The sequence below is a fragment of the Coregonus clupeaformis genome, unplaced genomic scaffold, assembly GCF_020615455.1.
Source record: "Coregonus clupeaformis isolate EN_2021a unplaced genomic scaffold, ASM2061545v1 scaf0035, whole genome shotgun sequence".
Taxonomy (NCBI): Eukaryota; Metazoa; Chordata; class Actinopteri; order Salmoniformes; family Salmonidae; genus Coregonus; species Coregonus clupeaformis.
Genome location: NW_025533490.1, coordinates 46,374 through 72,190, shown reverse-complemented (window position 1 = coordinate 72,190; position 25,817 = coordinate 46,374). Strand labels below are relative to the sequence as shown.

Below are 25,817 nucleotides of genomic sequence, written 5' to 3'. Positions count from 1 at the left end.
CCTTTGATGTGAGGCACAAATCCCTCTGCTCTCCACTTCTCCCTCTCTCTCTGCCCTCCTTGACCATGACACTTTGGCTTTAAACGGCAGCTGTATAAGTATGACAGTGAGGCAGCATTTGGAGCAGATTTGGAGTGAAGTAGCAGGATGGATTTTCTGCTTCCGTCTGCCTGCTCTCTGCTTGGGCCGGGACCGGCTTGGCCCATCGTACCAGGTCTGCTTGGGACTGGGAGAGAGACTTGCTCGAAGTATAATGTCTGGACTCTAAACTATTAATAGAGTTAAAGCCTGAGAATACAGACTGAGGTCAGCAGCATTGAGATTCCTGCTCCAACTCCAGCAGCACAAGAGAGGGAGGGAAAATCAACTCTTATGTGATATGATGCATTTTTTAAATTGTTGAGTTATTTATACATAACTTTGAATGATAATGTTGTAGGAGCCATTTTGCTAGTACGCAGAAATGGCCCCTACAACAATAGCTCAATAGATGAAAGACAACGGAATCCACACCGATTTCACAAGTTCTCCATCCCTCAGTAAATTAGCTATCTCTCCTGCTGCCTATGCCCTCTATATTCCAATTATTTTTACATGTTCCTCGGCAGTGGAAAGTACTTCAGCCCTCTAGCCCTCTACAGTGGAAATACTTCAGCACTCTAGCCCATGTGTCCGCGAAGGACGAAAATAAATCATGCCTTTTTAATTTGAGTTGAGAGATTTTAAAGTGTGTGGGATGTGCCTTACTGTACCAAGCCTGTAGAGAGACTTTACAGATGAGATGGATTTTAAAGTGAGTGAGTTGATGTCCCTCTCAGAGCGTACTTATTTTGGAGTCTTCTCACCGGGTGGCCTGGAACCAAGCAAAATGCTTCCCTTTTTGTGTGCTTAGGTATTTTGTAAGTGATCCCTAGCCTATATACAGAAGGGGCTCCAAGGTAAAAAATAAATAAATAAAATGGTTGATCATACTGTATCTCTGAAAAACTGATTTTTCCATTTTACAATACAGTGCTGTCCTTCAGTTGCCTCATCCCTTTGAAGACCAGCTAACCCCAGTTACCCATTGTGCACTAACCCCAGTGCTTTGTGTCATGTGAATTATTATATTTGATGGTAGAGCTTAGCACCTCCTTTAAGACCCTGTCTATTTTCCACTGTCGGTTGGTAAGAAAATCATGAATGTTGGCAAACTGTTCTAACTTCCAACTTAATCCCTTTAACCGGTCCAAAAACAGCTTGTTAAAACACATTTCATTTTAATAATGGAAAGAAAAACACTCGTAGACACCCTCGGTTCTTACTGCTGTAACTGTCCTCTCATTACCACAGACGTTAAAGTAGTTGTTTCATCTTAAAGGGATGGCATTTTATTTATTTCGCTTTCTAAAATAGTTGTGGTTCTCTTGATATGTTGCCCTGCTGTTGGAGAATATTTCTTAATTTCTCTGGCTATGAACAGTGTTTATGCTAATAAGACAAGGGTTGATTTATCAGCATTCTTCTACTGGAAATGTAACACTGAATACTGACAGAATACAGACAAATAGACACTCACAGCCAGACAGACACCGTACTGACTGTACACGCTCATTTAGCATGAGATCTTGACCATTTGAGTTAGTTGGTTGAATTAGACATGCATGCACTCCACACACACAATGCATAATTCATTAAGATGAAACTGAGAATGTGCGAGAAAGGAAGAAGGCACAGAATGTGAGAGAAAGAGATTGCACGTTTAGCACACACACACATTCCAGCAAGACCTTTCCGTTTTCAGTGGATTCTCATGGTTTTATCTCAGTCTCTGAGAGCTCTGTGTTCTCTGGTCAGAGGGCCTGTTCTGAACTTGACATACCATATTAGTTCATTCACCATGTGGCTCAACAACCTCCCAGTTACACCAACCACAATCCACTTAAAGCAGGATCCAGTGCAACTGGGGGATGCAGACATTCAGTGATCATCCTGTTTGTATCAGATCAGATTTTATCTGACTCTTTGACCTCACAATCTGTGCATTGTTGGATGCTGATTTACCCAGATACTGTAGACACTTGGATGACTAGACGGGTCGTGATTATGCAATGCATTGGAGCCAGGACTATGGATACTATGCTGCACGACAAGGCAACGTCTGTCTGCCCTTCCTGTCACACTGAAATTGCATTCCATTCTCCTGTTGGAGAAACATCTTGTTTTAACCCCACATATACATTACATGTAACAGAATATGCTGTAATCGTTTTATCTGGGGGGGCTGGACATTTAGTTTAGAATAGACGGTCATATCGTAGTACATTTTCCATTTGGCGTTATGATAATGGAGATTATTGTATGAATATCTGGTGTCCTGCGGTTCCATTTGAACAATAAACACATTCCTAATATTGAGTTGCACCCCCTTTTGCCCTCAGAACAGCCTCAATTCGTCAGGGCATGGACTCTCCAAGGTGACACAAACGATCCACAGGGATGCTGGCCCATGTTGACTCCAATGCTTCCCAAAGTTGTGTCAAGTTGGCTGGATGGCCTTTGGGTGGTGGACCATTCTTGATACACGGGGAAACTGTTGAGCATGAAAAACCCAGCTGCGTTACAGTTCTTGACACACACAAACCAGTCGGCCTGGTACCTACTACCATACCCCGTTCAAAGGCACTTAAATATTTTGTCTTGCCCATTCACCCTCTGAATGGCACACATACACAATCCATGTCTCAATTGTCTCAAGGTTTAAAAATCATTATTTAACCTGTCTCTTCCCCTTCATCTACACTGATTTGAAGTGGATTTAACAAGTGACATCCAATAAAGGATCACCTGGTCAGTCTGTCATGGAAAGATCAGGTGTTACTAATGTTTTGTCTACTCAGTATATATATATACACTGAGCGCACAGTTTATTAGGTACACCTATCTAGTACCGGGTCGGACCCCACTTTGTCTCCAGAACAGCCTGAATTATTCAGGGCATTCTACAAGGTGTCGGAAACGTTCCACAGGGATGTTGGTCCATGCTGACGTGATGGCATCACGCAGTTGCTGCAGATTGGACGGCGATACATTCATGCTGCGAACAGCCCGCTCCATCTCATCCCAAAGATGTTCTATTGGGTTGAGGTCTGGGGACTGTGCAGGCCACTCAAGTAAACTGAACTCGCTGTCATGTTCCAGGCAATGTTTTTCCACTCCTCAATTGTGATCGCGTTCCCACTGGAGCCGCTTCTTGTTTTTAGCTGATAGGCGTGGAACCCAGCGTGGTCGTCTGCTGCAATAATCCATCCGTGACAAGGATCGACAAGTTATGCATTCCGAGATTCCGTTCTACACACCACTGTTGTACTGCGCCGTTATTTGTCTGTTTGTGGCCCGCCTGTTAGCTTGCACAATTCTTGCCATTCTCCTTCGACCTCTCTCGTCAACGAGCTGTTTTCGCCCACAGGACTGCCGCTAACTGGATGTTTTTTGTTTGTCGCGCCATTATCGGTAAATCCTTGACACTGTCGTGTGTGAAAAGCCCAGGAGGGACGCCGTTTCTGACATACTGGATCCGGCACTCTTGGCACCGACGATCATACTACGCTCAAAGACTCTTAGGTCACTCATTTTGCCCGTTCTAACTTTCAATAGAACAGTAACTGAATGCCTCAATGACTGACTGCCTGCTTTATATCACAAGCCAGGGCCACATGATTCACTGTCTGTAGGATTGATCCTCCATTTTCGTGAACGGTGTGGTGTACCTAATAAACGTGTGTGTGTGTGGTATGTATGTATATATATATATATGTATATGTATATATATATATATATATGTATATATATGTGTATACAGTGAAGGAAAAAAGTATTTGATCCCCTGCTGATTTTGTATGTTTACCCACTGACAAAGAAATGATCAGTCTATAATTTTAATGGTAGGTTTATTTGAACAGTGAGAGACAGAATAACAACAAAAAATCCAGAAAAACGCATGTCACAAATGTTATGAATTGATTTGCATTTTAATGAGGGAAATAAGTATTTGACCCCCCTCTCAATCAGAAATATTTCTGGCTCCCAGGTGTAAACTCTTAAAGGGAGTGCTCCTAATCTCAGCTTGTTACCTGTATAAAAGACACCTGTCCACAGAAGCAATCAGTCAATCAGATTCCAAACTCTCCACCATGGCCAAGACCAAAGAGCACTCCAAGGATGTCAGGGACAAGATTGTAGACCTACACAATGCTGGAATGGGCTACAAGACCATCGCCAAGCAGCTTGGTGAGAAGGTGACAACAGTTGGTGCAATTATTCACAAATGGAAGAAACACAAAAGAACTGTCAATCTCCCTCGGCCTGGGGCTCCATGCAAGATCTCACCTTGTGGAGTTGCAATGATCATGAGAACGGTGAGGAATCAGCCCAGAACTACACAGGAGGATCTTGTCAATGATCTCAAGGCAGCTGGGACCATGGTCACCAAGAAAACAATTGGTAACACACTACGCCATGAAGGACTGAAATCCTGCAGCGCCCGCAAGGTCCCCCTGCTCAAGAAAGCACATATACATGATTCAGAGGAGAACTGGGTGAAAGTGTTGTGGTCAGATGAGACCAAAATCGAGCTCTTTGGCATCAACTCAACTCGCCGTGTTTGGAGGAGGAGGAATGCTGCCTATGACCCCAAGAACACCATCCCCACCGTCAAACATGGAGGTGGAAACATTATGCTTTGGTGTTTTTCCAAGGGGACAGGACAACTTCACCGCATCAAAGGGACGATGGACGGGGCCATGTACCATCAAATCTTGGGTGAGAACCTCCTTCCCTCAGCCAGGGCATTGAAAATGGGTCGTGGATGGGTATTCCAGCATGACAATGACCCAACACACGGCCAAGGCAACAAAGGAGTGGCTCAAGAAGTAGCACATTAAGGTCCTGGAGTGGCCTAGCCAGTCTCCAGACCTTAATCCCATAGAAAATCTGTGGAGGGAGCTGAAGGTTCGAGTTGCCAAACGTCAGCCTCGAAACCTTAATGACTTGGAGAAGATCTGCAAAGAGGAGTGGGACAAAATCCCTCCTGAGATGTGTGCAAACCTGGTGGCCAACTACAAGAAACGTCTGACCTCTGTGATTGCCAACAAGGGTTTTGCCACTAAGTCATGTTTTGCAGAGGGGTCAAATACTTATTTCCCTCATTTAAAATGCTAATCAATTCATAACATTTTTGACATGCGTTATTCTGGATTTTTTTGTTGTTATTCTGTCTCTCACTGTTCAAATAAACCTGTCTTTGTCAGTGGGCAAACATACAAAATCAGCAGGGGATCAAATACTTTTTTCCCTCACTGTATGTATGTATGTATGTACAGTTGAAGTCGGAAGTTTACATACACCTTAACCAAATACATTTAAACTCAGTTTTTCACAATTCCTGACATTTAATCCTAGTAAAAATTCCCTGTCTTCGGTCAGTTAGGATGACCGCTTTATTTTACGAATGTGAAATGTCAGAATAATATTAGAGAAATTATTTATTTCAGCTTTTATTTCTTTCATCACATTCCCAGTGGGTCAGAAGGTTTTTTTAATGGCGGTTTTGGAGCAGTGGCTTCTTCCTTGCTGAGCGGCCTTTCAGGTTAATGTTGAAATAGGACTCGTTTTACTATGGATATAGATACTTTTGTACCCGTTTCCTCCAGCATCTTCACAAGGTCCTTTGCTGTTGTTCTGGGATTGATTTGCACTTTTCCAAACAAAGTACGTTCATCTCTAGAAGACAGAACGCGTCTCCTTCCTGAGCGGTATGACGGCTGCGTGGTCCCATGGTGTTTATTCTTGTGTACTATTGTTTGTACAGATGAACGTGGTACCTTCAGGTGTTTGGAAATTGCTCCCAAGAATGAACCAGACTTGTGGAGGTCTACACATTTTTTGCTGATGTCTTTGCTGATTTCTTTTGATTTTCCCATGATGTCAAGCAAAGAGGCACTGAGTTTGAAGGTAGGCCTTGAAATACATCCACAGGTCACCTCCAATTGACTCAAATGATGTCAAGTAACCTATCAGAAGCTTCTAAAGCCATTACATCATTTTCTGGAATTTTCCAAGCTGTTTAAAGGCACAGTCAACTTATTGTATGTAAACTTCTGACCCACTGGAATTGTGATACAGTGAATTATAATTGAAATAATCTGTCTGTAAACAATTGTTGGAAAAATTACTTGTGTCATTCACAAAGTAGATGTTCTAACCGACTTGCCAAAACGATAGTTTGTTAACAGGAAATTTGTGTGGTTGAAAAACAAGTTTTAATGACTCCAACCTAAGTGTATGTAAACTTCAGACTTCAACTGTATGTGTGTATGTATGTATGTATGTATGTATGTATGTATGTATACACAGTATGTTTAAGCCACTTTGAACAATATAGCCTCAATATGCAGTCGTGGTCAAAAGTTTTGAGAATGACACAAGTATTGGTCTTCACAAAGATTGCTGCTTCAGTGTTATGAGATATTTTTGTCCGATGTTACTATGGTATACTGAAGTATAATTACAAGCATTCCATACGTGTCAAAGGCTTTTATTGACAATTACATTAAGTTTATGCAAAGAGTCAATATTTGCAGTATTGACCCTTCTTTTTCAAGACCTCTGCAATCCGCCCTGGCATGCTGTCAATTAACTTCTGGGCCACATCCTGACATAATCAATGCTTGCAGTTTGTCAGAATTTGTGGGGTTTTGTTTGTCCACCCGCCTCTTGAGGATTGACCACAAGTTCTCAATGGGATTAAGGTCTGGGGAGTTTCCTGGCCATGGACCCAAAATTTAGATGTTTTGTTCCCCGAGCCACTGAGTTATCACTTTTGCCTTATGGCAAGGTGCGCCATCATGCTGGAAAAGGCATTGTTCGTCATCAAACTGTTCTTGGATGGTTGGGAGAAGTTGCTCTCGGAGGATGTGTTGGTACCATTCTTTATTCATGGCTGTGTTCTTAGGCAAAATTGTGAGTGAGCCCACTCCCTTGGCTGAGAAGCAACCCCACACATGAATGGTCTCAGGATGCTTTACTGTTGGCCCGACACAGGACTGATGGTAGCGCTCACCTTTTCTTCTCCGGACAAGCTCTTTTCCGGATGCCCCAAACAATCGGAAAGGGGATTCATCAGAGAAAATGACTTTACCCCAGTCCTCAGCAGTCCAATTCCTGTACCTTTTGCAGAATATCAGTCTGTCCCTGATGTTTTTCCTGGAGAGAAGTGGCTTCCTCGCTGCCCTTCTTGACACCAGGCCATCCTCCAAAAGTCTTCATCTCACTGTGCGTGCAGATGCACTCACACCTGCCTCCTGACATTCCTGAGCAAGCTCTGCACTGGTGGTGCCCCGATCCCACAGCTGAATCAACTTTAGGAGATGGTCCTGGCGCCCTGAAGCCTTCTTCACAACAATTGAACCTCTCTCCTTGAAGTTCTTGATGATCTGATAAATGGGTGATTTAGGTGCAATCTTACTAGCAGCAATATCCTTGCCTGTGAAGCCCTTTTTGTGCAAAGCAATGATGACAGCACGTGTTTCCTTGCAGGTAACCATGGTTAACAGAGGAAGAACAATGATTTCAAGCACCACCCTCCTTTTAAAGCTTCCAGTCTGTTATTCTAACTCAATCAGCATGACAGTGCGATCTCCAGCCTTGTCCTCGTCAACACTCTCACGTGTTAACGAGAGAATCACTGACATGATGTCAACTGGTCCTTTTGTGGCAGGGCTGAAATGCAGTGGAAATGTTTTTTGGGGATTAAGTTCATTTTCATGGCAAAGAGGGACTTTGCAATTAATTGCAATTCATCAAATCACTCTTCTATAACATTCTGGAGTATATGCAAATTGCCATCATAAAAACTGAGGCAGCAGACTTTGTGAAAATTTGTGTCATTCTCAAAACTTTTGACCACGACTGTACTATGTTTATATACTCATTATGGTTATGGTACTGCTACTGTATGTGTGGAGATGGAAATTGAGGATGTTGTGGTGAGAGTAGGCCTAGTATAGATGATATGTACAGGCCCAGAGTCTCCGTTTTTTTTATCTCTCTCATACACACACACTCTTTCTCTCTCCCACATTCTCTCTCCATCCCTCTCCAACCTACACTCCTCTCTTTTGCCCAGGGTAATTGATCTTCCATCCTTGTGTGGTCTTGCCTATAAAGAAGTGGTGGAGTAAAAACAGCCTCCAGAGTAAAACAATCCACAATGACATACAGTAAAATGTAATCGATATAAACAGTAGTTTATCTGGAGGCTTTATCTGTCACAGGCTCCATGTCGCCACTTTATTTTCTATTTCTCTCTCTTTCTGCCTCTCTTTCTTTGTCTGTGTGTCCCCTCTGTAGTCAGGCCTTTACTTGGACCCAGATAGGAAACTCTTCTTATCTACTGCAGTCTCCGTGTAACTTGTTTAATGGAGAGGTTGCTTAGGGGACAGGCTGAATTGTATTTATCTAATTTCCTCAGCAGCAATGCCAGGTTTGAATTTAGAGATGGATGATGCAGGTGTATAAAAAAATATGGAAGAGAGAGAGGGACCTGGAGAAAGAACAGAGTTGAGAACAAGAACGTTTAACAGAGCTATTCATGAATGTGTGTATGAAACTGACTGTCACAGACCCAGCCCACCCTTCACCCATGCTCTCCCCCTCAGACTGTGTGTCTGTGCCCTCAATGCCCTCTTCCGCTCCCACGTTTGGGGTGATCCCCTGCAGCACCAGCCCAATCAGAGCTCACACACAAATCAGTGGCACCATGACCCTCTTCTCGGGTCACTGTGGATCTTTTCCACTTAGCCTCCATCCCTTGGCAGGCGAGTGACTGGCAACTAGTCAGAGCAGGGTTTTGTGACTCTGCTTTGGATGTCCACAAAGGTCCTGCTTGGAACCAATGTCTATGCTTTGATGCTCACTTGGAAAATCAACTGTTCCAAACCTTTTAAAGAAAGGATGTATTTTCTAACTAAAAGTGTTATTGACTTGAAAGCTGAATGAGAGTAAGTATATCACTGTATCACACAGCCAGTTCGAGTTTCTCTGTGCTTGATAGACACAATGATCTATCTGATAAGCAGCGAGTCACTGAAGTTGAGAGCTGATACTCTCAGAAGATTGATGTCTTAAAAGCTGTTTCTGCCAGATATCTAATCATAGTCTATTCATTTTTTTCTCCACATGTATGTAGTTGGACGGACCCCCTGGGCCCTTAATTATTGTGCATGTATGGCTTTGGCCCCTGGAGGTGTGTAAATGTCACCCTGTATGTGGTCCTGTTGAATGCCAGGCTTCTCGCTGGCTCCCCTCCTTCTCCTGGCGCACTGTAATACCTCTCGTGTGTGTGTGTGTGTGATAAGCGTTCAATCCCTGTCTCTCACATTCTGTGCCTTCTTCCTTTCTCTGTTTTATCTTAATGAATGATTCATTGAAGAAAACATTGAAGAAATGGTGCATGGATTGTAAAAGCTCATTGATGAAGAACAGCACAAGTGAAATGTATTTACGTAAGACATAGCACACACACAGTCATTTCAGGGTACAGTTTGAGAGTTTTGCTGAAAGAGCTAATGGGTAGTTATACTGACTATCAAGAGTGTTTGTACTAACCCTAAGGGTGTTTCACTGTCCTGTAGGAAAACAAGCAGCCAGAATCACATGTTTATTTTCCAAGCTATAGCACACATGTTACATACAGTAGTTTTTATTTAAAGGACCAAAGAGTTTAGTCTGCTTTGTGTTTTCCTTTTTGCCAAGGAAAATGGGGTATTGTATATCGCAATACTGGTATCATGACAACCCTACTGTCGTGTGTGTGTCCGTGTGGTTGTGAGTGCGTGTAAGACATAGAGTGAATGGTGGTGTGAGTGTGTGTGTATGAGGTTATGACCAGGCAGGCCTGAGTAAATACCATCATGCCCCACTGCATGTACCCAAACAGGGCCTCTGGTCTACCAGACCAGTTAGCTCAACAAACAAACTGGAGGTGAGGTTAAGGCGCTCTGCTCAGATCTACGACCACAGTAGTCGACGCTGAGTGTGATGTATTAGCAGTGTCTGGTGACCCCGGTCCTCAAAAACACCACTTTATTACCCTGTCCCGGTCTTTCAACAGTTCATAAAACTGTACTACCAGAGTCTAGAGTGGGATCAGCTGAAGCGAGAAGAACCATTGTTCAATCTCTCAACCATTTTTAACGATTGGTCTTCAATCCACATACATTTCAAGGAATGCCATGCCATAGTTTAACCAGATCTTTAAACTCCGTACAATGACATCATTGGCTATCTCTGCCTGCTCCTACATTAAGTGGAAAAACCTGTCTATAGGGAACTGTTCTGTTCTGTGTGGATTAAAGAGTCAACCTGAAAATCATTGGACATCTGCGACTGACTTTCCACACTAAAGGTTTGAATCCTCATGCATACCTTGACCTTTCCCACAAATCAAGCATTGATGTAAATGTGGATATGTCAGATTTATGCATGGAGATATGGAGATCAGGGTACGATTTGACCCTGAAGTTATTGGGGGCTTTTATGTTTTTAGTTTCCTCAGACCCTCCTATAGCCCCTCTCTCTAGCTCTGTATCTGTGCATGGAGATCTCAACGTAAGATTTGATGGTGGACCCTTATGTTGTTGGTGGATGGTGGTGTGTAGTTTCCTCAGACAGACCCTCCGGTAGCCCCTCTCTCTCCTCCTTCCCTGTAGCCACATCCTCAGTCTGCTCTGCACTCTGCCTGGAGTTCCCAGCTTCTGATGGCATTTCCTGAAGTCTATTGTACTGGGTCAAGCTTGATCCCTCATCCCAGAGCTCGCTCTCTCCTCTCCTCTTCTCTCTCTCGATAAGCACTGTATAGGCAGCTTGATTTCCCACAGCACTAGCTATCCAGCACGGTGTGTTAGGGCTGGGCAATATACAGTACCAGTCTAAAGTTTGGACATACCTACTCATTCAAGGGTTTTTCTTTCTTTTTACATTGTAGAATAATAGTGAAGACATCAAAACTATGAAATAACAAATTTGGAATCATGTAGTAACCAAAAAAGTGTTAAACAAATCAAAATATATTTGAGATTCTTCAAATAGCCACCCTTTGCCTTGATGACAGCTTTGCACACTCTTGGCATTCTCTCAACCAGCTTCACCTGGAATGCTTTTCCAATGGTTTTGAAGGAGTTCCCACATATGCGGAGCACTTGTTGGCTGCTTTTCCTTCACTCTGCGGCCCAACTCATCCCAAACCATCTCAATTTCGTTGAGGTCGGGGGATTGTGGAGGCCAGGTCATCTGATGCAGCATCATCACTCTCCTTCTTGGTCAAATAGCCCTTACACAGCCTGGAGGTGTATTGGGTCGTTGTCCTGTTGAAAAACAAATTATAGTCCCACTAAGCCCAAACCAGATGGGATGGCGTATCGCTGCAGAATGCTGTGGTAGCCATGCTGGTTAAGTGTGCCTTGAATTCTAAATAAATCACAGACACTGTCACCAGCAAAGCACCCCCAAACCATAACACCTCCTCCTCCATGCTTTACGGTGGGAACTACACATGTGGAGATCATCCGTTCACCCACACCGCGTCTCACAAAGACATGGCGGTTTGAACCAAAAATCTCAAATTTGGACTCCAGACCAAAGGACACATTTCCACCGGTCTAATGTCCATTGCTTGTGTTTCTTGCCCCAAGCAGTCTCTTTTTTTCTTATTGGTGTCCTTTAGTAGTGGTTTCTTTGCAGCTTTTCGACCATGAAGGCCTGATTTACACAGTCCCCTCTGAACAGTTGATGTTGAGATGTGTCTGTTACTTGAACTCTGAAGCATTTATTTGGCCTGCAATTTCTGAGGGTGGTAACTCTAATGAACTTATCCTCTGCAGCAGAGGTAACTCTGGGTCTTCCATTCCTGTGGCGGTCCTCATGAGAGCCAGTTTCATCATAGTGCTTGATGGCTTTTGCGACTGCACTTGAAGAAGTTCTTGAAATGTTCAGTATTGACTGACCTTCATGTCTTAAAGTAATGATGGACTGTCGTTTCTCTTTGCTTATTTGAGCTGTTCTTGCCAGAATATGGACTTGGTCTTTTACCAAATAGGGCTATCTTCTGTATCCCCCCCTACCTTGTCACAACACAACTGATTGGCTCAAACGCATTAAGAAGGAAATAAATTCCACAAATTAACTTTTAAGAAGGCACACCTGTTAATTGAAAAGTGATTTGTTTAACACTTGTTTGGTTACTACATGATTCCATATGTGTTATTTCATAGTTTTGATGTCTTCACTATTATTCTACAATGTAGAAAATGGTACAAATAAAGAAAAACCCTTGAATGAGTAGGTGTTCTAAAACTTTTGACCGGTAGTGTATGTATATATAGTGAATCGCCCATAAGTTTGAAAAAAAATTTGAGATATGACTTTTAGGCCATATCACCCAGCCCTAGTGTGTGTGTGTGTGTGTGTGTGTGCGTGTGTGCGCGCGTACATGCTCGCTCATGATAGACTAGGTAGCGGTGCAGAAGATTCCTGGAGCGGCTCACTGTCCCTTTTGTGGACTGAAGCACTATGTGAGTGCGTGTGAGTCCGTGTGTGTGTGAGTGAGCTTCGGCAGTCTGCAGCATGGTAAGTAACTAAGCTAGGCTACAGGGGAGGGGAGGAGGGGCTAGGTGCTGTTGCTGCAGCTATTTAACCTGCTGCTGTTTACAAAGCTAGCTCTGACCTATCAGCTGGAAAGATGTTTAACTGCTTGTCTCTGTTTCTGTCTGTGATTCATTCAGCCTGCCTAACAGCAGGGAACAGGACCATGCTGAAGTGTGGAGATCGAACCTAACATGAACCATACATGGCTCGTGTGTCACATTATGACTGGTCAGTCTGTGTGTTTTGGGTACTTGTTTTAAAACTAAGGTCAAAGGGACATTGTTCGTTTGCGGCTACCTGATTGTTATATGGCAGTCTGATGAATGTTCCCAGCTGTTAGTAAGCCGTTTAGAGGTTAAGGGTTGGGTGAGGAGAATGGATCATTAACCTTTTAGTGCAGGAGCTGGTAACTTGGTACGCTTGAGGGTGTGTGCGTGGTGGAATTTTACATAAATTCATGACCACTACAGATGCGATACAGATACCAAGTCTTCAAGTGTCGTCTATTAATGCCCTATAAATCCTTTATCAGTTGTAGATCGTTTCAAGTGTAACGTGTGTTTCTCTGCAAGAGTGTGTTGGTTGGCATGCATTCTTTATATGTGTGTTTTTCCATATGGCTTTTTGTATATTGGTTCTCTGATGTTAGTGGAGTGGTCTACTGTAGATCAGTGTTTACAGTTTACTGCCACTCTGATGGGCTGATGAGGAGAACGGGACGGAAGGAGAGATGAGGAGAGGAAGTGGAAAATTAGCCTTGGTCCATATGAAAGACCCGGCCAGGCCAAAGATGCCCCTCCCTAGAGGACCCCACCCGCCTACTGTGAGGAAAAGTGGCCCAGAAGTAGGACAAAAGTAGTAGGCCAAATTACTATTAGTATTATATGAATCTGCATGTTCAACAATGTCTGAAGAATGCACATAGAAAACAAACTCCTCTGGGTACAGGTCAGGATATTGCTTGTCCAGTCACAAAATAAAAGAGCATGAAATTAACAACATATTGACTGCTGGCTAGGGCCATAAGCTTGGGATAATGTTCCAGTTGGTTAGTCACAGGTGAAGCCCAGACTCCAGATGTTAGGACTGTTCCCCAGTGAAGGCTTAGCAGGCCAATACCCTGAGGTCTTTAGCATCTGACTTACAGCTGAAATGTCACTGCTTTGTCTTAAGTAAAAGACCCTGGAGTCTCTACTACAGGTCTGAGCCTGGTGTCTTTACTAAGACTGTGACTACATAAAGGTCAGGGGAGGATTGGACTAGAGCCCTGTTGCTTATTATGCTAACAGCTTCATAATGGCTGTCGCCAGGGGGATACATCTTGTGGTGTCTGACCTGTCAATCACACAAGCCAGGAGAGTGTGTGTGTGTGTGTGTGTGTGTGATGTCTGACCTGTCAATCATAGACTCCAACAGCCTCATCACAGGCTGAGGAACGTCACTCACATCGTTATGGACATAACCCCCGGTCGCCTGGGAGACGAACCATGAACGTGTTCAGTCGCTAGGCAGATGACCCAGGAGGGGCGGCAGGAAGCTGGAGGTCTGAGGGCAGGGGGGATGAGTGACCGGTTCAAAACAAGATGGAACACGCAGGACGTCACACCTTTTTATACTTGACATATCAGTTATTGGATCTGGATTTGACTGTAATTGTGTTAGGGACTGGGTGAGTCTGTGTTAATGAGTCCACATGACTGCGTGTTAAATTACTACGCTAAATGGAGGTAGCTGTACAACTGAATATTGTGTCATTAGAAATCAGCTATATTATGAGCTCATGTTAGGCTATTCATTGAGCAATTCAGCCCATTGAGCACACACATTTTGCTGTTTATATGAATGAGCATATCATTATTAGCACTTGTTTAGTATTTCTATGAAATGCTCTGAGCTAATGGCAGTTGGTTTGAGTCAGAAGGGCTGTTCAGGGAGAAGCTGTTATGGAGTGTTTGGAGAGGCAGAGACTGAGCTTTTCAAGTTCTCTTATCCCAGCATCTGTTTTAGTTCTGCCCCGTTCTTATCTGGAGGAAGTTTGTGTCCGCCTGCGTACATGCGTGTGTATGTGTGCGTTCAAGACTTTGCACATCTCTACTACTAGGCTGTAGCGTTCAGGTGTTGTCTTATGAACAGAGGAAAGGCAAGAATCACTAACACCAGAGACAAATCGCTTTAATCTCCAAACCAAGTATTTCCTCACATTGGAACTCGCCCATTGAGATATGCAGAGAGAGAGAGACTCTGTGCACCCAGTCCAAGTTCACAGGCTGGCACGTGCCCGGCTGCCCGCTCTGCTGGCTGAGCCAATCTGAATCTACCTGGAAAGCTCTGCAATCTGCGGTCTTTTGGTCATACACCAAAGTCAATATTATATGAACTGATTTGAACTTTTGTTATATTTTTGCCTTTACTTTGATTTCTCTGGCCTTACTTAGTGTACTATATGAGGACATACAGTGTTGTTCACCGCTGCACTGTATGTAGACTGTATCCTCTATGGCTCTCTAGTAGGCAGGCATTCCAAACAGGCTGAGACCCATTCCTGAGAGAGAAACTACCATTAGGTGTATTTAACCCTTCTATTCTCTGTGCCTGTTAACCAAAATCCCAAGGGACATTCAGTCTTCCTGTGAACTGAAAATGTTTTTCATTTTCAATGTGGGTGCATATGAGTGTTTGTGTGCTATATTATTTAGGGCTGGGCGATATTTTGGGTGACCTCTTCTACGATATGCTACTCCAAATATCGCGATATCCAATATAATCGTTTTGCGCCGTTAATCACTAAATCAATCCAGTCTGTGCAATTTGTGTGCTTATTTACGATATTATAGTCACAACTTCATTAATCTTAGTATGGCGAAATAATTAGGCTTAGTTAATTCATTTAGACTTCATTTTCAACATATTGATACAGCCTAACTGATAAAACTTCACCATTTTGATTTGTAAAGTTCAAATAGTGTAGTCTTGCATATTAATATAATCGTCTTGCACTTCACGATATATCGTCAATGTCAAATATCACAATATTCGATTGAATCAAATATCGTCTCAACCCTAATATTATTACATTATCTTGCATATCACAGGCTGTTACCATCATTGTCTATAAGAGGGCTGTTCAATTCCGGTCCTGAAGGGCCAAAATACTCCTGGTTTTGTTTTTACCTGGTAGTTAATTGCACTCACCTGGTGTCCCAGGTCTGAAATAGTCACTTATTAGAAGGGGACGATGAAAGCCGGAAGTGTTTTGGCCCCCTGACATTGAGCAGCCCTGGTCTACAGATAAGGGATCTGTTCTACAACGTGCCCATTTAAGACTAAAGGATTTAGACCCTTGAGTAAAACTATCCCACGGATTCCATTCTAATATAAGCATTTTCTTCCTGTCTCCTTGGAGTGTCCTTCTTCTTAAAATCCTTTCCTCCTTTCTAGAGTTGACAGCCTGTCTTGTAAAAATTGAAATGAGAGATGGTAGTTGTCTATGTAGTCAGTGTGTTGATTCACTGGAAGAGGCTGCTAGCACAGCAGAGACCGAGACAGAGCACACTGGCCCATACAGACAGACTATGTCAAGGGACAAGGTGTGGCTCTGAATCCTAAACTATTTTTGTGTGCAGCGGCAAGACACAAAACACTGCCAGGGATTCTTATCTGTTCCTCTTGGAGATCCACAATGTGGATTGAGTTTAGTAGATAGAATACCTTTTGAACCAAAGTGAAACGGGATGTACTACCTGAATTTGTCGAATAAGAACACAGATCTTCATTTTCCGTTCCAAACCGTTTTACTACGGACCTACAGTGTGATTTGTAGTTTATTAAAGTACTCTAGCATGCCTAATTCTAATAGAAGGTGAGAAAGCCAATAAACTGGTATTAAGTGGTAATAAGCACCTCACAATGTTGTAATAAGGACCTCACCTGCCCCCCTGACGGGCCGGGCCTTCAGAAGACTGATCTGGGCTCATCTCTCAGCTCTCTCTAATGACATAATGGGATAATCGGTGAGAGGATACACTGAGGGAGGGGCGCTGGCCATACCAGGGAAAAGAACAACATTCATAATAGAGAAACGCAAAAGTGCAGATTCCCTCTCCAGACGTGTTCTATCATAACTAGGCTACTGTACGTCTAGCTACTGCTGAGCGTCCGTCTTTCCATGCAGCTGTGTAATAGGACAGGATGACTGGTACTTTGCAGAGTTACATTACTGCAGAAATGGATACTGGTCCTGGAAAGCATTTTTAATAAGAGTGCTTTAGTAGGGGTTGGGTGACCCACAAATACGATTATTTATTCAATGAGAGATATGTGTGGTCAGACAAGCCAGCATGCTGGGTCATCAGGTACAACCTTCACGTATGACAGGGATGAGATTAATAAGCATATAATGTCACCCATTGAGGAATAATCCGAACCTTTAGAAACTAATATGCATCACCTTCACTCCCTGTAGAAAACCACAGGCTTTGTTTTCAATTTAGCCAAACTAAAAGTTGCCATCTAGTGTTGTTACTATACTGTTGATAAAGTTAGGGATGTCTAGATACCTGTTGTTCTTCAGTTCATTTAGACGAGACCTTCCTCTACTGAGCAAGACAGGAAGTCCAGACGCTGACATAACCCCACCCCCTTATTGAATCTGCTCACCACACAATGTCAACATTGTGTCCAACGGCAACCATCAGTCCTAATTTTCCCCTGGCCCCTCTTTAGAGTCAACATTTTGATAAGGCCTAATTTTGGAGCTTGAGATCACACAAGGTGGTATTATATTCATGTAATGAGGAGGACAGACAGGCTGGCTGGAATAATTTAGGAATAGTCCACAGTTTCACACACCGACCTAGCTCTCACGGGGCAAAACTCAGTTCACAGCCCGGCTACTAACCAGATGTTCATACATTGTTTTGTCTGACGTGGTTATTTGCAGTCTCAGGTGTCTGTCGTCTGGGCTGCATATTTTCTCTTCCTCCACTGTTTGGGTACAGCAGACCTGCAGTACTTGGGTACAACAGCCCTAGCTAGTCTAGATAAACAGCAACATCGCTGTTTGGGTACTAACAGACCCTAGCTAGCTAGATAGACATTAACAATACCTTCCCATGCAGGTTTACAATGCTTTGTTCTCGGTCTGAAGTTGAAAGTAATTATCCAGCTGCAGTTTAAACTTTACAGTGATCCGGGGGTCATTGAAAACCAATAGACGTAATAATCTCTGGTTTCCTCAGCTTTGGCTAAATGGGTGAGAGTAGAGTGAATGGTAAAGCAGTAGTCTGATTGAAGGTCCCAGGTCTCTGCCAAAGGTGTAGGGACGGGGATAATTCAGGACCATTTATTTATAGATAAATGGAAACGCAGACCTTTGTTCAGCTTGGCTTCTGTAACTGATGTTAAATATAATTTCAAAAGATTTATGAAGACATTCTCATATGTGTATGAATACCGTATGCCTGCAATTTGTGTGAGAGAATTTTTATGATAAGAAAAGCTTCAAAGGCTTAATGCTGTGAGGCCACTGGTTAGCAGCACAGTGTTCATGCTTCTGCTAATGGAGCAGTTGTGATTGCTGTGCTGTTTTCTTAACCCGCAGCATTGGATGGGACATGCAACAAAATGGAACACAGAAGAGTGTAAACAGCAACAAAAATATATAAATATTTTAAATAACAGACTCATAACGAATACAGTTCAAATGGCCAACTATAATTGGCCTATTATACAGTAGTGTGTGTGTGTGTGTGTGTGTGTGTGTGTGTGTGTGTGTGTGTCCTTTCTCTGCTCATTCCATATTAGCTCCCTCTCTTGAGACGTCAGCAAAATAAAGCAGCTAAAAACAGCCCAGCCAGCCTTTTGCCTTGCTGGAAATCACAGCTCTACCGTGTAGAGGTATAATTTGGCTCTGTGCTTGCCCACCATGAGTTCCTGTCGAATGAGAGCGAGAGAGAGCCCATTTCGGGCAGTGACATGTTGTGGAGGTCAGAGGAGGTATGAATGGATGACAGGAGCCACACTGACCAACCCTGCACAGGAGAAGGAGTGCCATCCAATGCTACACTCACTGCAGGGACTGGGTAGGCACACTGGTTGTGGTGCGGTGTCTGGAATTTTGTGGTTTATTATTGCCTAGCGGGAACTATCCAGAAGCCTGCATCCATCTAAAGGACCTTGCTTTCATAGATAACTATCCAACTGAGCATTAGAGGGAAGAAACACATTGAAAGACATGAGGTCATGTGCCGTGTTTTATTTCTTCCCACTTTGGCACTGTGTTTCCTCTGGAATGTATACTGGGTGTCGGAGCTAAGCATTTGATTATAGGAGGTCTCCTTCCATCCATCCATCTCTCCCTCCCTCTCTTCATCTCTGATGGCCTCTACCTTTCGTTTCCTCAGCCCTCTGACGGAACACCTCCTTTCCACGACCTCACAAACCGATTGTTTCTCCGCACCGGCTTGTCGAGGATAAAACAAAACAGAGGGTCGAGGAATGCTGCTTGTGCAGCCTGGATCAAACAGGAACATTTAGCTGGGTCAGATAAAGGACCTTAATTGAATGGAGGAGGAAGTGTAGGAAGTGTAGGTTCAGCACTAACGACTTCTCCTCATGTGGGGGCTAGGGCTGCTGTGAACTGATGTTTTTGTTCCTGCAGAGGCGGTAGATAACTGGTTATGTGGGAGTTTGGTGAAAGCTGTTAGATTCTGCAACATGTTTTCAGTCACCAGCCTTGGTGCTGAGATATTCTCGTAATGCGTTTCCTGTCCTGAATTAACCTCAGTGGAGAATATCAGTGCCTTCTGAGCCTATTTGGCATGGCCTAGCCTGGCTTCATAAGAGCCAGGTTGCAGTGATAGCTGCCCTACCCCTAGAGAGAGACCCTGTCACACACACATCACATGATGAAACATGCTTGGGGTGCTAGTTGTCCTTGTCTACAGGGCAGTAGCATTTCTGTGTGTGTTCACAGTTAGATCGCTGTGTGCATTACAATTATTGTCCCACTAGTGTGATGCAATGAAGCTCTGCTATTTATAACAAACACAGTGGGTGCCTTTTGGCATCAGCTGTTATTTTATGATGTGGGGTTGTCGTCACTTTCGTGTGTGTGTCAAGCTGTTCCATGTGGAAGGCACCAGATGGCGCCACCCTCCATCTGCCAGCTCACTCTGGTGTCAGTGTGGTATCCAGGGGAGTCTGAGGATCATCACGGGCTGATGAGTCAATGAACCGAGTATCTACAGTGCTACGTGCCTCAGACACAGGAGCACAGTTGGAGCAACCATGTGTTTTCCTATCTCATTTGTCTTCCAATTGACAAAGGTCTGTTGACCAAAAGTTTACACAGTAAATTTGATTTACATCTGACTTTTTCCCTACTGTTCCAATTAGGAAACCAGGCTGTGCTTGTCACAAACAGGCGGAGGCCATTTTTGGGACTTGGGAGTTCCAGTAGCATATATCCTGTCTGTCTGTGAATAGTAGTTTTATCATCAAGGAAGCCATTCTGGCCCCTCTGGCCCCATGCCGGATGACCCTACAATGTAAACTGGGAGAAGCCAGGCATTTTAATGATGTTTGGGAATATGATCCGGCAGAGCCTCCAAAGACAGAGGTTTATTATAGTGTTGTCTAGTCTGTCTGAGCTGTGTGTGTGTGTGTGTGTGTGTCATCCCATCTCTTGGGGCATGTTGTCAGCTCCTTCAGACAATCCTGATTATCAGTCCCTGATGAGAGAGTATTAGAGAGAACCAGGGCTCATATTCACAAAGTGTCTTAGAGTAGGAATGCTGATCTAGGATCAGTTCAGCCTGTTAAATCATAATGAATAAGAGGGCAGACGGTGATCAGCACTCTTAAGATGCTTCGTGAATACGGGACCTGGACTCCTTTCAACAGACTTTCAATACTACAGGAAGTAGTATTGACACCACAGGAAACTGGGTATGGCACTCCAGTCTGCGTGGAAATGGGAATGTCCCCTTCACTCTCCCTCTAGCCAGCCCTGCATATTTCTCACAGCTTTACAGGATCTTAGCGGATTTCTACCATACTGTATGGTCTGTATAAGGGGATACTGTCTATATGTTGGTCGCTGACAGTGATGATCCTATAGATTGGGATCTGGATCTGGTAGTGGTCTACAGTAATCCAGACTTTCCTCCCAGAGGCTGACTGTGTGAATTCCTCACAGCATATCTGTCAAAGGAAGATGAATGTGTATCGTCTGACTCCCATCTCTCTCTCTCTCTCAAATTAGCTGAAACCCAGAGGTGTTGTGCTTCTTAATCTACGTATTTAGGACAATGACTCTGGTTAAGCCTATGAGACCATCTCAGTCTGACTGCTGCCGAACTGAGAGAAGCATGTTCCTGCTTATTTCAGTCCTGGACTGTCTTTACAAAAGCATTACAAAAGACTGAGAAAATGTATGCGGCTCAGTCTTTCTGCTGTGCCCATTCATTCGACTTTAAACCTCGCTGTAAAATGGGATGGAATAGCGTAATCGCAAAAACCTACTTCCCTAAGAATGAGTGATTTATTACTGGGCAAGCGATGCGTAGCCTCCCAGCCAGATTATGGGAACTCTTTGTACTGTGGCCCAGTACGGTGACTGACTAAAGCCTCTTTGTGTGTGTGTGTGTGTGTGCATTGTATCCACATTGCGTACATGTATTTTATGGATCTTCCAATTAAAAAAGTATTTGAGTGTGTGCATCCCTTTTGTGCAGTATGCCCTGTCTCCTCACAGATGCATGTGACATGTACACACACACACACTGGAAAGACTCTTCTGCCCCGCTGCAGTACCACTCTGGCCCTGGTACTGCCAGCTGAGAGGCTAGGGGGGTTAGAGAGGGGTTGGACGGGGGCAGAGAGCGGTGCCGGAGCATGGGGCGCCTGCAGCCTGTATGAGCACTAAGGGATGAGCTGTGCTTAAATTAAACTCTTCCTTCCTGACAGTTTGACCATTAGTGACGTGTGTGTGTGTGTGTACACGTGGATGAACATGCATGCATTATGCACATGCACAACATCTGTGTGTGCGTTGTGGAGCACAGCTGTGGCTTTGCAGAATGAGGACAGCAGGGGCTTGTTTAAAAGGCGACAGGGCAGATGTTGTAAAGCTTCCAACAGTGCAGCATCTCTCCTGAAGGAAGGAGGGACAGGACAGCGCCACTGCTACATCTGCATCTAATCTGCATGGGCTGCACACAGTGGTCAGAACTGAGAAAGGGGTGCGATTATTCAAATATGCACCACACAGAGTGGTTGGCAATGAGCCAAGGGGCATGTCTATGCAAAACAGAGCCCTGAAGTCTGTAGCAAGGGGTCTGGTTATGCAGATTTGATATAAATTGATTGGATGAGGGTAGGAAAAATGGGTGTGTTTTTATCTAATGAGGTGTTTTCTGCGAGAGGGGAAGTGACAGTGGGACTGAGTAGCTTTTCAAGGCCTGTTTACTAGTCTCCTCTGATCTCTCTTTTTATTTGGGTTCTCTCTTCTTATTGGGGGCTTTCATTTGCATGTCGTTAGGGTCCCAAAGGAGAAAATGGCAGCAAACTCTGAAACAAACAGCGACTCCGAGGTATGTGTTGTTGTGCTTGTCTGTTGCACTCTGCATAAATAAGTGTGTGTGTGAGAGAGGTAATGGTCTGTAGTGTCTACTCCATCACTCTCTGCTAGAGGATGGTAATGAAACTATTTGTCTTTGTCAGCATTGCCATCTTCTCCCCTGAGCATATGTTTGAGGTTTACCACTATATCACACAGTCTGCAACACAACACTACAAGGTGCATTCAGTCAGTTTGGTAGAAATATCAGTCTGTGTGTGTTCTCTGTGTCAGCATCATTCTGCAGTAGGCTTGACATTCTTCTTCTCAACTCAGCTTTATACTGTGAAGTGCTTGTTATGATATGCATGGCTTACCATGACTCTAAACACATGTTGGTTGTTGTTGCCATGTGTTATTGGTTCTGGCACCACTGCAGCTGGGTGCTGGTTGCCTGTAAGAGGGGCAGCATCAGTCTTCCAAAAGGATGTTAAGATGTCTATATTGATTAGATGTAACAACAGCTGAATGCACTGTGAGTGTGTATTGGCTTTGGAGAGTTAGCCTTCCTGCAGCTGCTGCAGTTCAGATGTTATTGACTGGGGCACTGGGGCTCTCTGCCTGTCTGATAGTGTCAGTTTAATGGCATTTTGCTCAAGTCTTAGAGCACCAGTCTACTGTAGATGTACTGTAATCAATATGGGTATTTCCAAGGTTGGGGAGTAACTGATTACGTGTAATCTGATTATAATTTTCTTTTTTAAACATTACCAGCAGAAATGTTGTAATCAGATTACAGATACTTTTGAAAAACTAGATTACTTCTTGAATTACTTTTAAATTCAGAAAGGTTGTTTGTGAAAAAATACATTGACACATTTCTGTTTTCTCAACATTCAATTCGGCATTAAAAAAGGCTCAAGTCTCAGAGACCACTATGATGACACACCAAATGCTTCTGATGGATCCTTTTTGTCTTCTTCTAATGCCTCTTAAGGGGAAAGTAATCAGATTACGTTACTGAGTTTGGGTAATCCGAAAGTTATGTTACTGATTACAATACTTCATACACTCCATGACCCCCTCTGTATGTATGACAACTAAGATGAGCACCTGATTTCCCTTTGGCTGTTCTGGCAGAGCTGTGTGTGTGTGTGTGTGTGTGTGTATTGGCAGCTCTCCTCTCTCTCTCTCTCTCTCTCTCTCTCTCTCTCTCTCTCCCCCATCTATCTATCTCTCTGCCTGCCTGCATGTCTCTCTCTCTCACTCTCTCTCTCTCTCCCCCCATCTATCTATCTCTCTGCCTGCCTGCATGTCTCTCTCTCTCGCTGACTCTCTCTCCATTCTGTCTCTATCCATTCTGTCTCTTTAATAGCCCAGCCTCACTCAGACACACAGAGCCCTGCTGTACTGATCTAAACAACCACCGCATTCACACAGAGCAGAGCAGAGAAAAGCACACATGCTCACTGCATCACCACCTGCCACCAGGAAAAGACTTGTGACAATAAACGTCAACCTGCTACACACACACACACACACACACACACACTCACACCCCATGTCCTATGGAAAGCACTTAGCTGCCTGGTCCCCTGAGTGCAACATTACATGCTACTACTTATCATCTCTCAGCACAGTGGCAGTTAAACACTCTACCTCGCTCCAACAGTAACAAAGCAGGTATTGTTGCCAACCACAACTACTGTTTATGTTGAATTTGGTTTCATGTCCTTTAATTGTTTCTCTGAGACCGTATTATATAGTTTAACCAACCATCAACCTTTTAGTCCATCAGTCAGGAAAAAAAAGTTGGTTCCCATAAATTCTTCCCCTTTTTTGGACTTAGTTGGTATGTTGACAATGGGGCCTTTGAGGGCAGATAGACAGTGAGTTAATTTGAAGATTTGAAGACTATTGAATACCTTCCACAAAAGTGGGTGCAGAGTAAAATGCATTATGTGCACCGCCACAGACCAGAGTGAAATTGTTATATCGTGGCTTCACTATGGCATGTTGTTACTCATAGTGATCTGAACTATACAGATAGAAGAGTTTGAGATCACCACAGTTGTCACGTGTAATTATTGTGACATGACATTGCCTTGCTGAGAAGTCTGTGATTCTGTACTGTAGCAATTTTTACCCATTACATTTTCTTCAGAGCAGAGAAAGCTTTTGTTGTGTTGAACTGACGGCTCTGTAAAATCTGTGGAATTATACTTTTAAGATAAGATCACAAGATCACAAACATTCATACAAATCATAAACAGCTGACATACTACATGTTTTCAGTTTCTGACTGCAGCTTTTGAATTTTCCACAAGATCTGTAGAAGTATTTTGCCTTAGTTATTGCTCAAGGGGCTAACCACCGCAACAGTATGCCACCTTGGACTTGAACCAGAAACTTTCTGGTTTCATCTGGTTGGTATGCACTGAATGCACTATATATGACTAGGTAGTTTGAGTTGCATGCCTCAGGTGAATAAAGAGCATTGATAATGCTGTCTGCATTGCAGTGACAGGTAATCAGACCTCCTCAGAATAGCATATGAGACCACCAGGTTAATTTTACTGGAGGTGTCACTGTATTAGTTTACCGTTGTGTCGGTGTCGTGTGGTTTCCGTGTCATGTGGTTTCTGTGTTGGTCTGGCTCAGCTCAGCCATAGGCCGGGTGTTTTTATAGCTAGTCGATAGTGTGTTTCGTAAGCTCATTGGTGCATCAGCCTCTTGAACTATGTTGCGCTCAGCTGCTCAGCTGCAGCCCTGTTGGCTGACTGGTGTGTTTCAGTTCTATGTCAAGAGACCATTCAGATATATAGCCTAGTATGTTTCTGACTGTATGCTTTAGATTTCTCCTTCGGAATTTTCTCAAAGGAATAGTGTGACTAAATCAAAAGGAATGCAATGGAATAAAAAGTTAAATGAAGATGTAAATTGTAGAGTTATGTTGACTTAATTTACCAAGACACATTTTTGTCAACGTGACTCATTTTCATTATGACAGTCTCTTTGTCTATTCTTATGAGTTGTGATTAATTCAGTTTGACTGATTTCTCTCTTACTGTATGTAGTCAACCTCAATTCCTTAAAAAAAGAAAGGGAGAGTAATCTTATTATGTTGAACCCATGATAAGCACACCAAAGTGCTCTAAAGGAAAGTCTCATAAATGTCCAACGTATTTTCCCAACAAAGCACTGTAGTCGACTCTCCCTTTGTAGTCTAAGGAATTGAGGTTATCCCATGGGACTTTCCTTTAGATCACGTTGGTGTGCTTATCATGGGTTCAACATAATAAAATAACCTCAATTCCTTAAAAAAAAGAAAGGGAGAGTAGACTACATACAGTAAGAGAGAATCAGTCAGATTAATGGATGGAATTATTCTAAACACAGTTGAGTAATAGGCCTAGTATTTGGGTTTGGGGGTTTCAGCAGTTCAATGCATAACTCTGTAAAGTCATTAGTGTATGTGTGTCTCCCATGAAGGCAAGTGAACAAGTACACACTTGGGACAGGGAAGAGAATCGGTAGAAGGGAGATGAAGGCTCAGAAGGAAAGCATGTGTGGGTGA

At 43.4% G+C, this 25,817-nt stretch overlaps 1 protein-coding gene across 2 annotated transcripts in view; it reads left to right on the top strand.

The window, feature by feature from the left end:
* The window catches only part of LOC121566230 (septin-4), a 63,540-nt gene that overhangs the window by 21,915 nt on the left and 15,808 nt on the right, over positions 1–25,817 (top strand). The window contains exon 1 of one of the 2 annotated variants that reach the window (XM_041876412.1): positions 22,224–22,274. The exons of the other annotated variant lie outside the window; for it this stretch is intronic. Coding sequence (XP_041732346.1) covers positions 22,239–22,274 — 36 coding nt within the window. The 5' untranslated portion in view covers positions 22,224–22,238. Of the gene's footprint in view, positions 1–22,223; positions 22,275–25,817 lie in introns of those variants that run through there. 2 annotated transcript variants of the gene reach the window in all.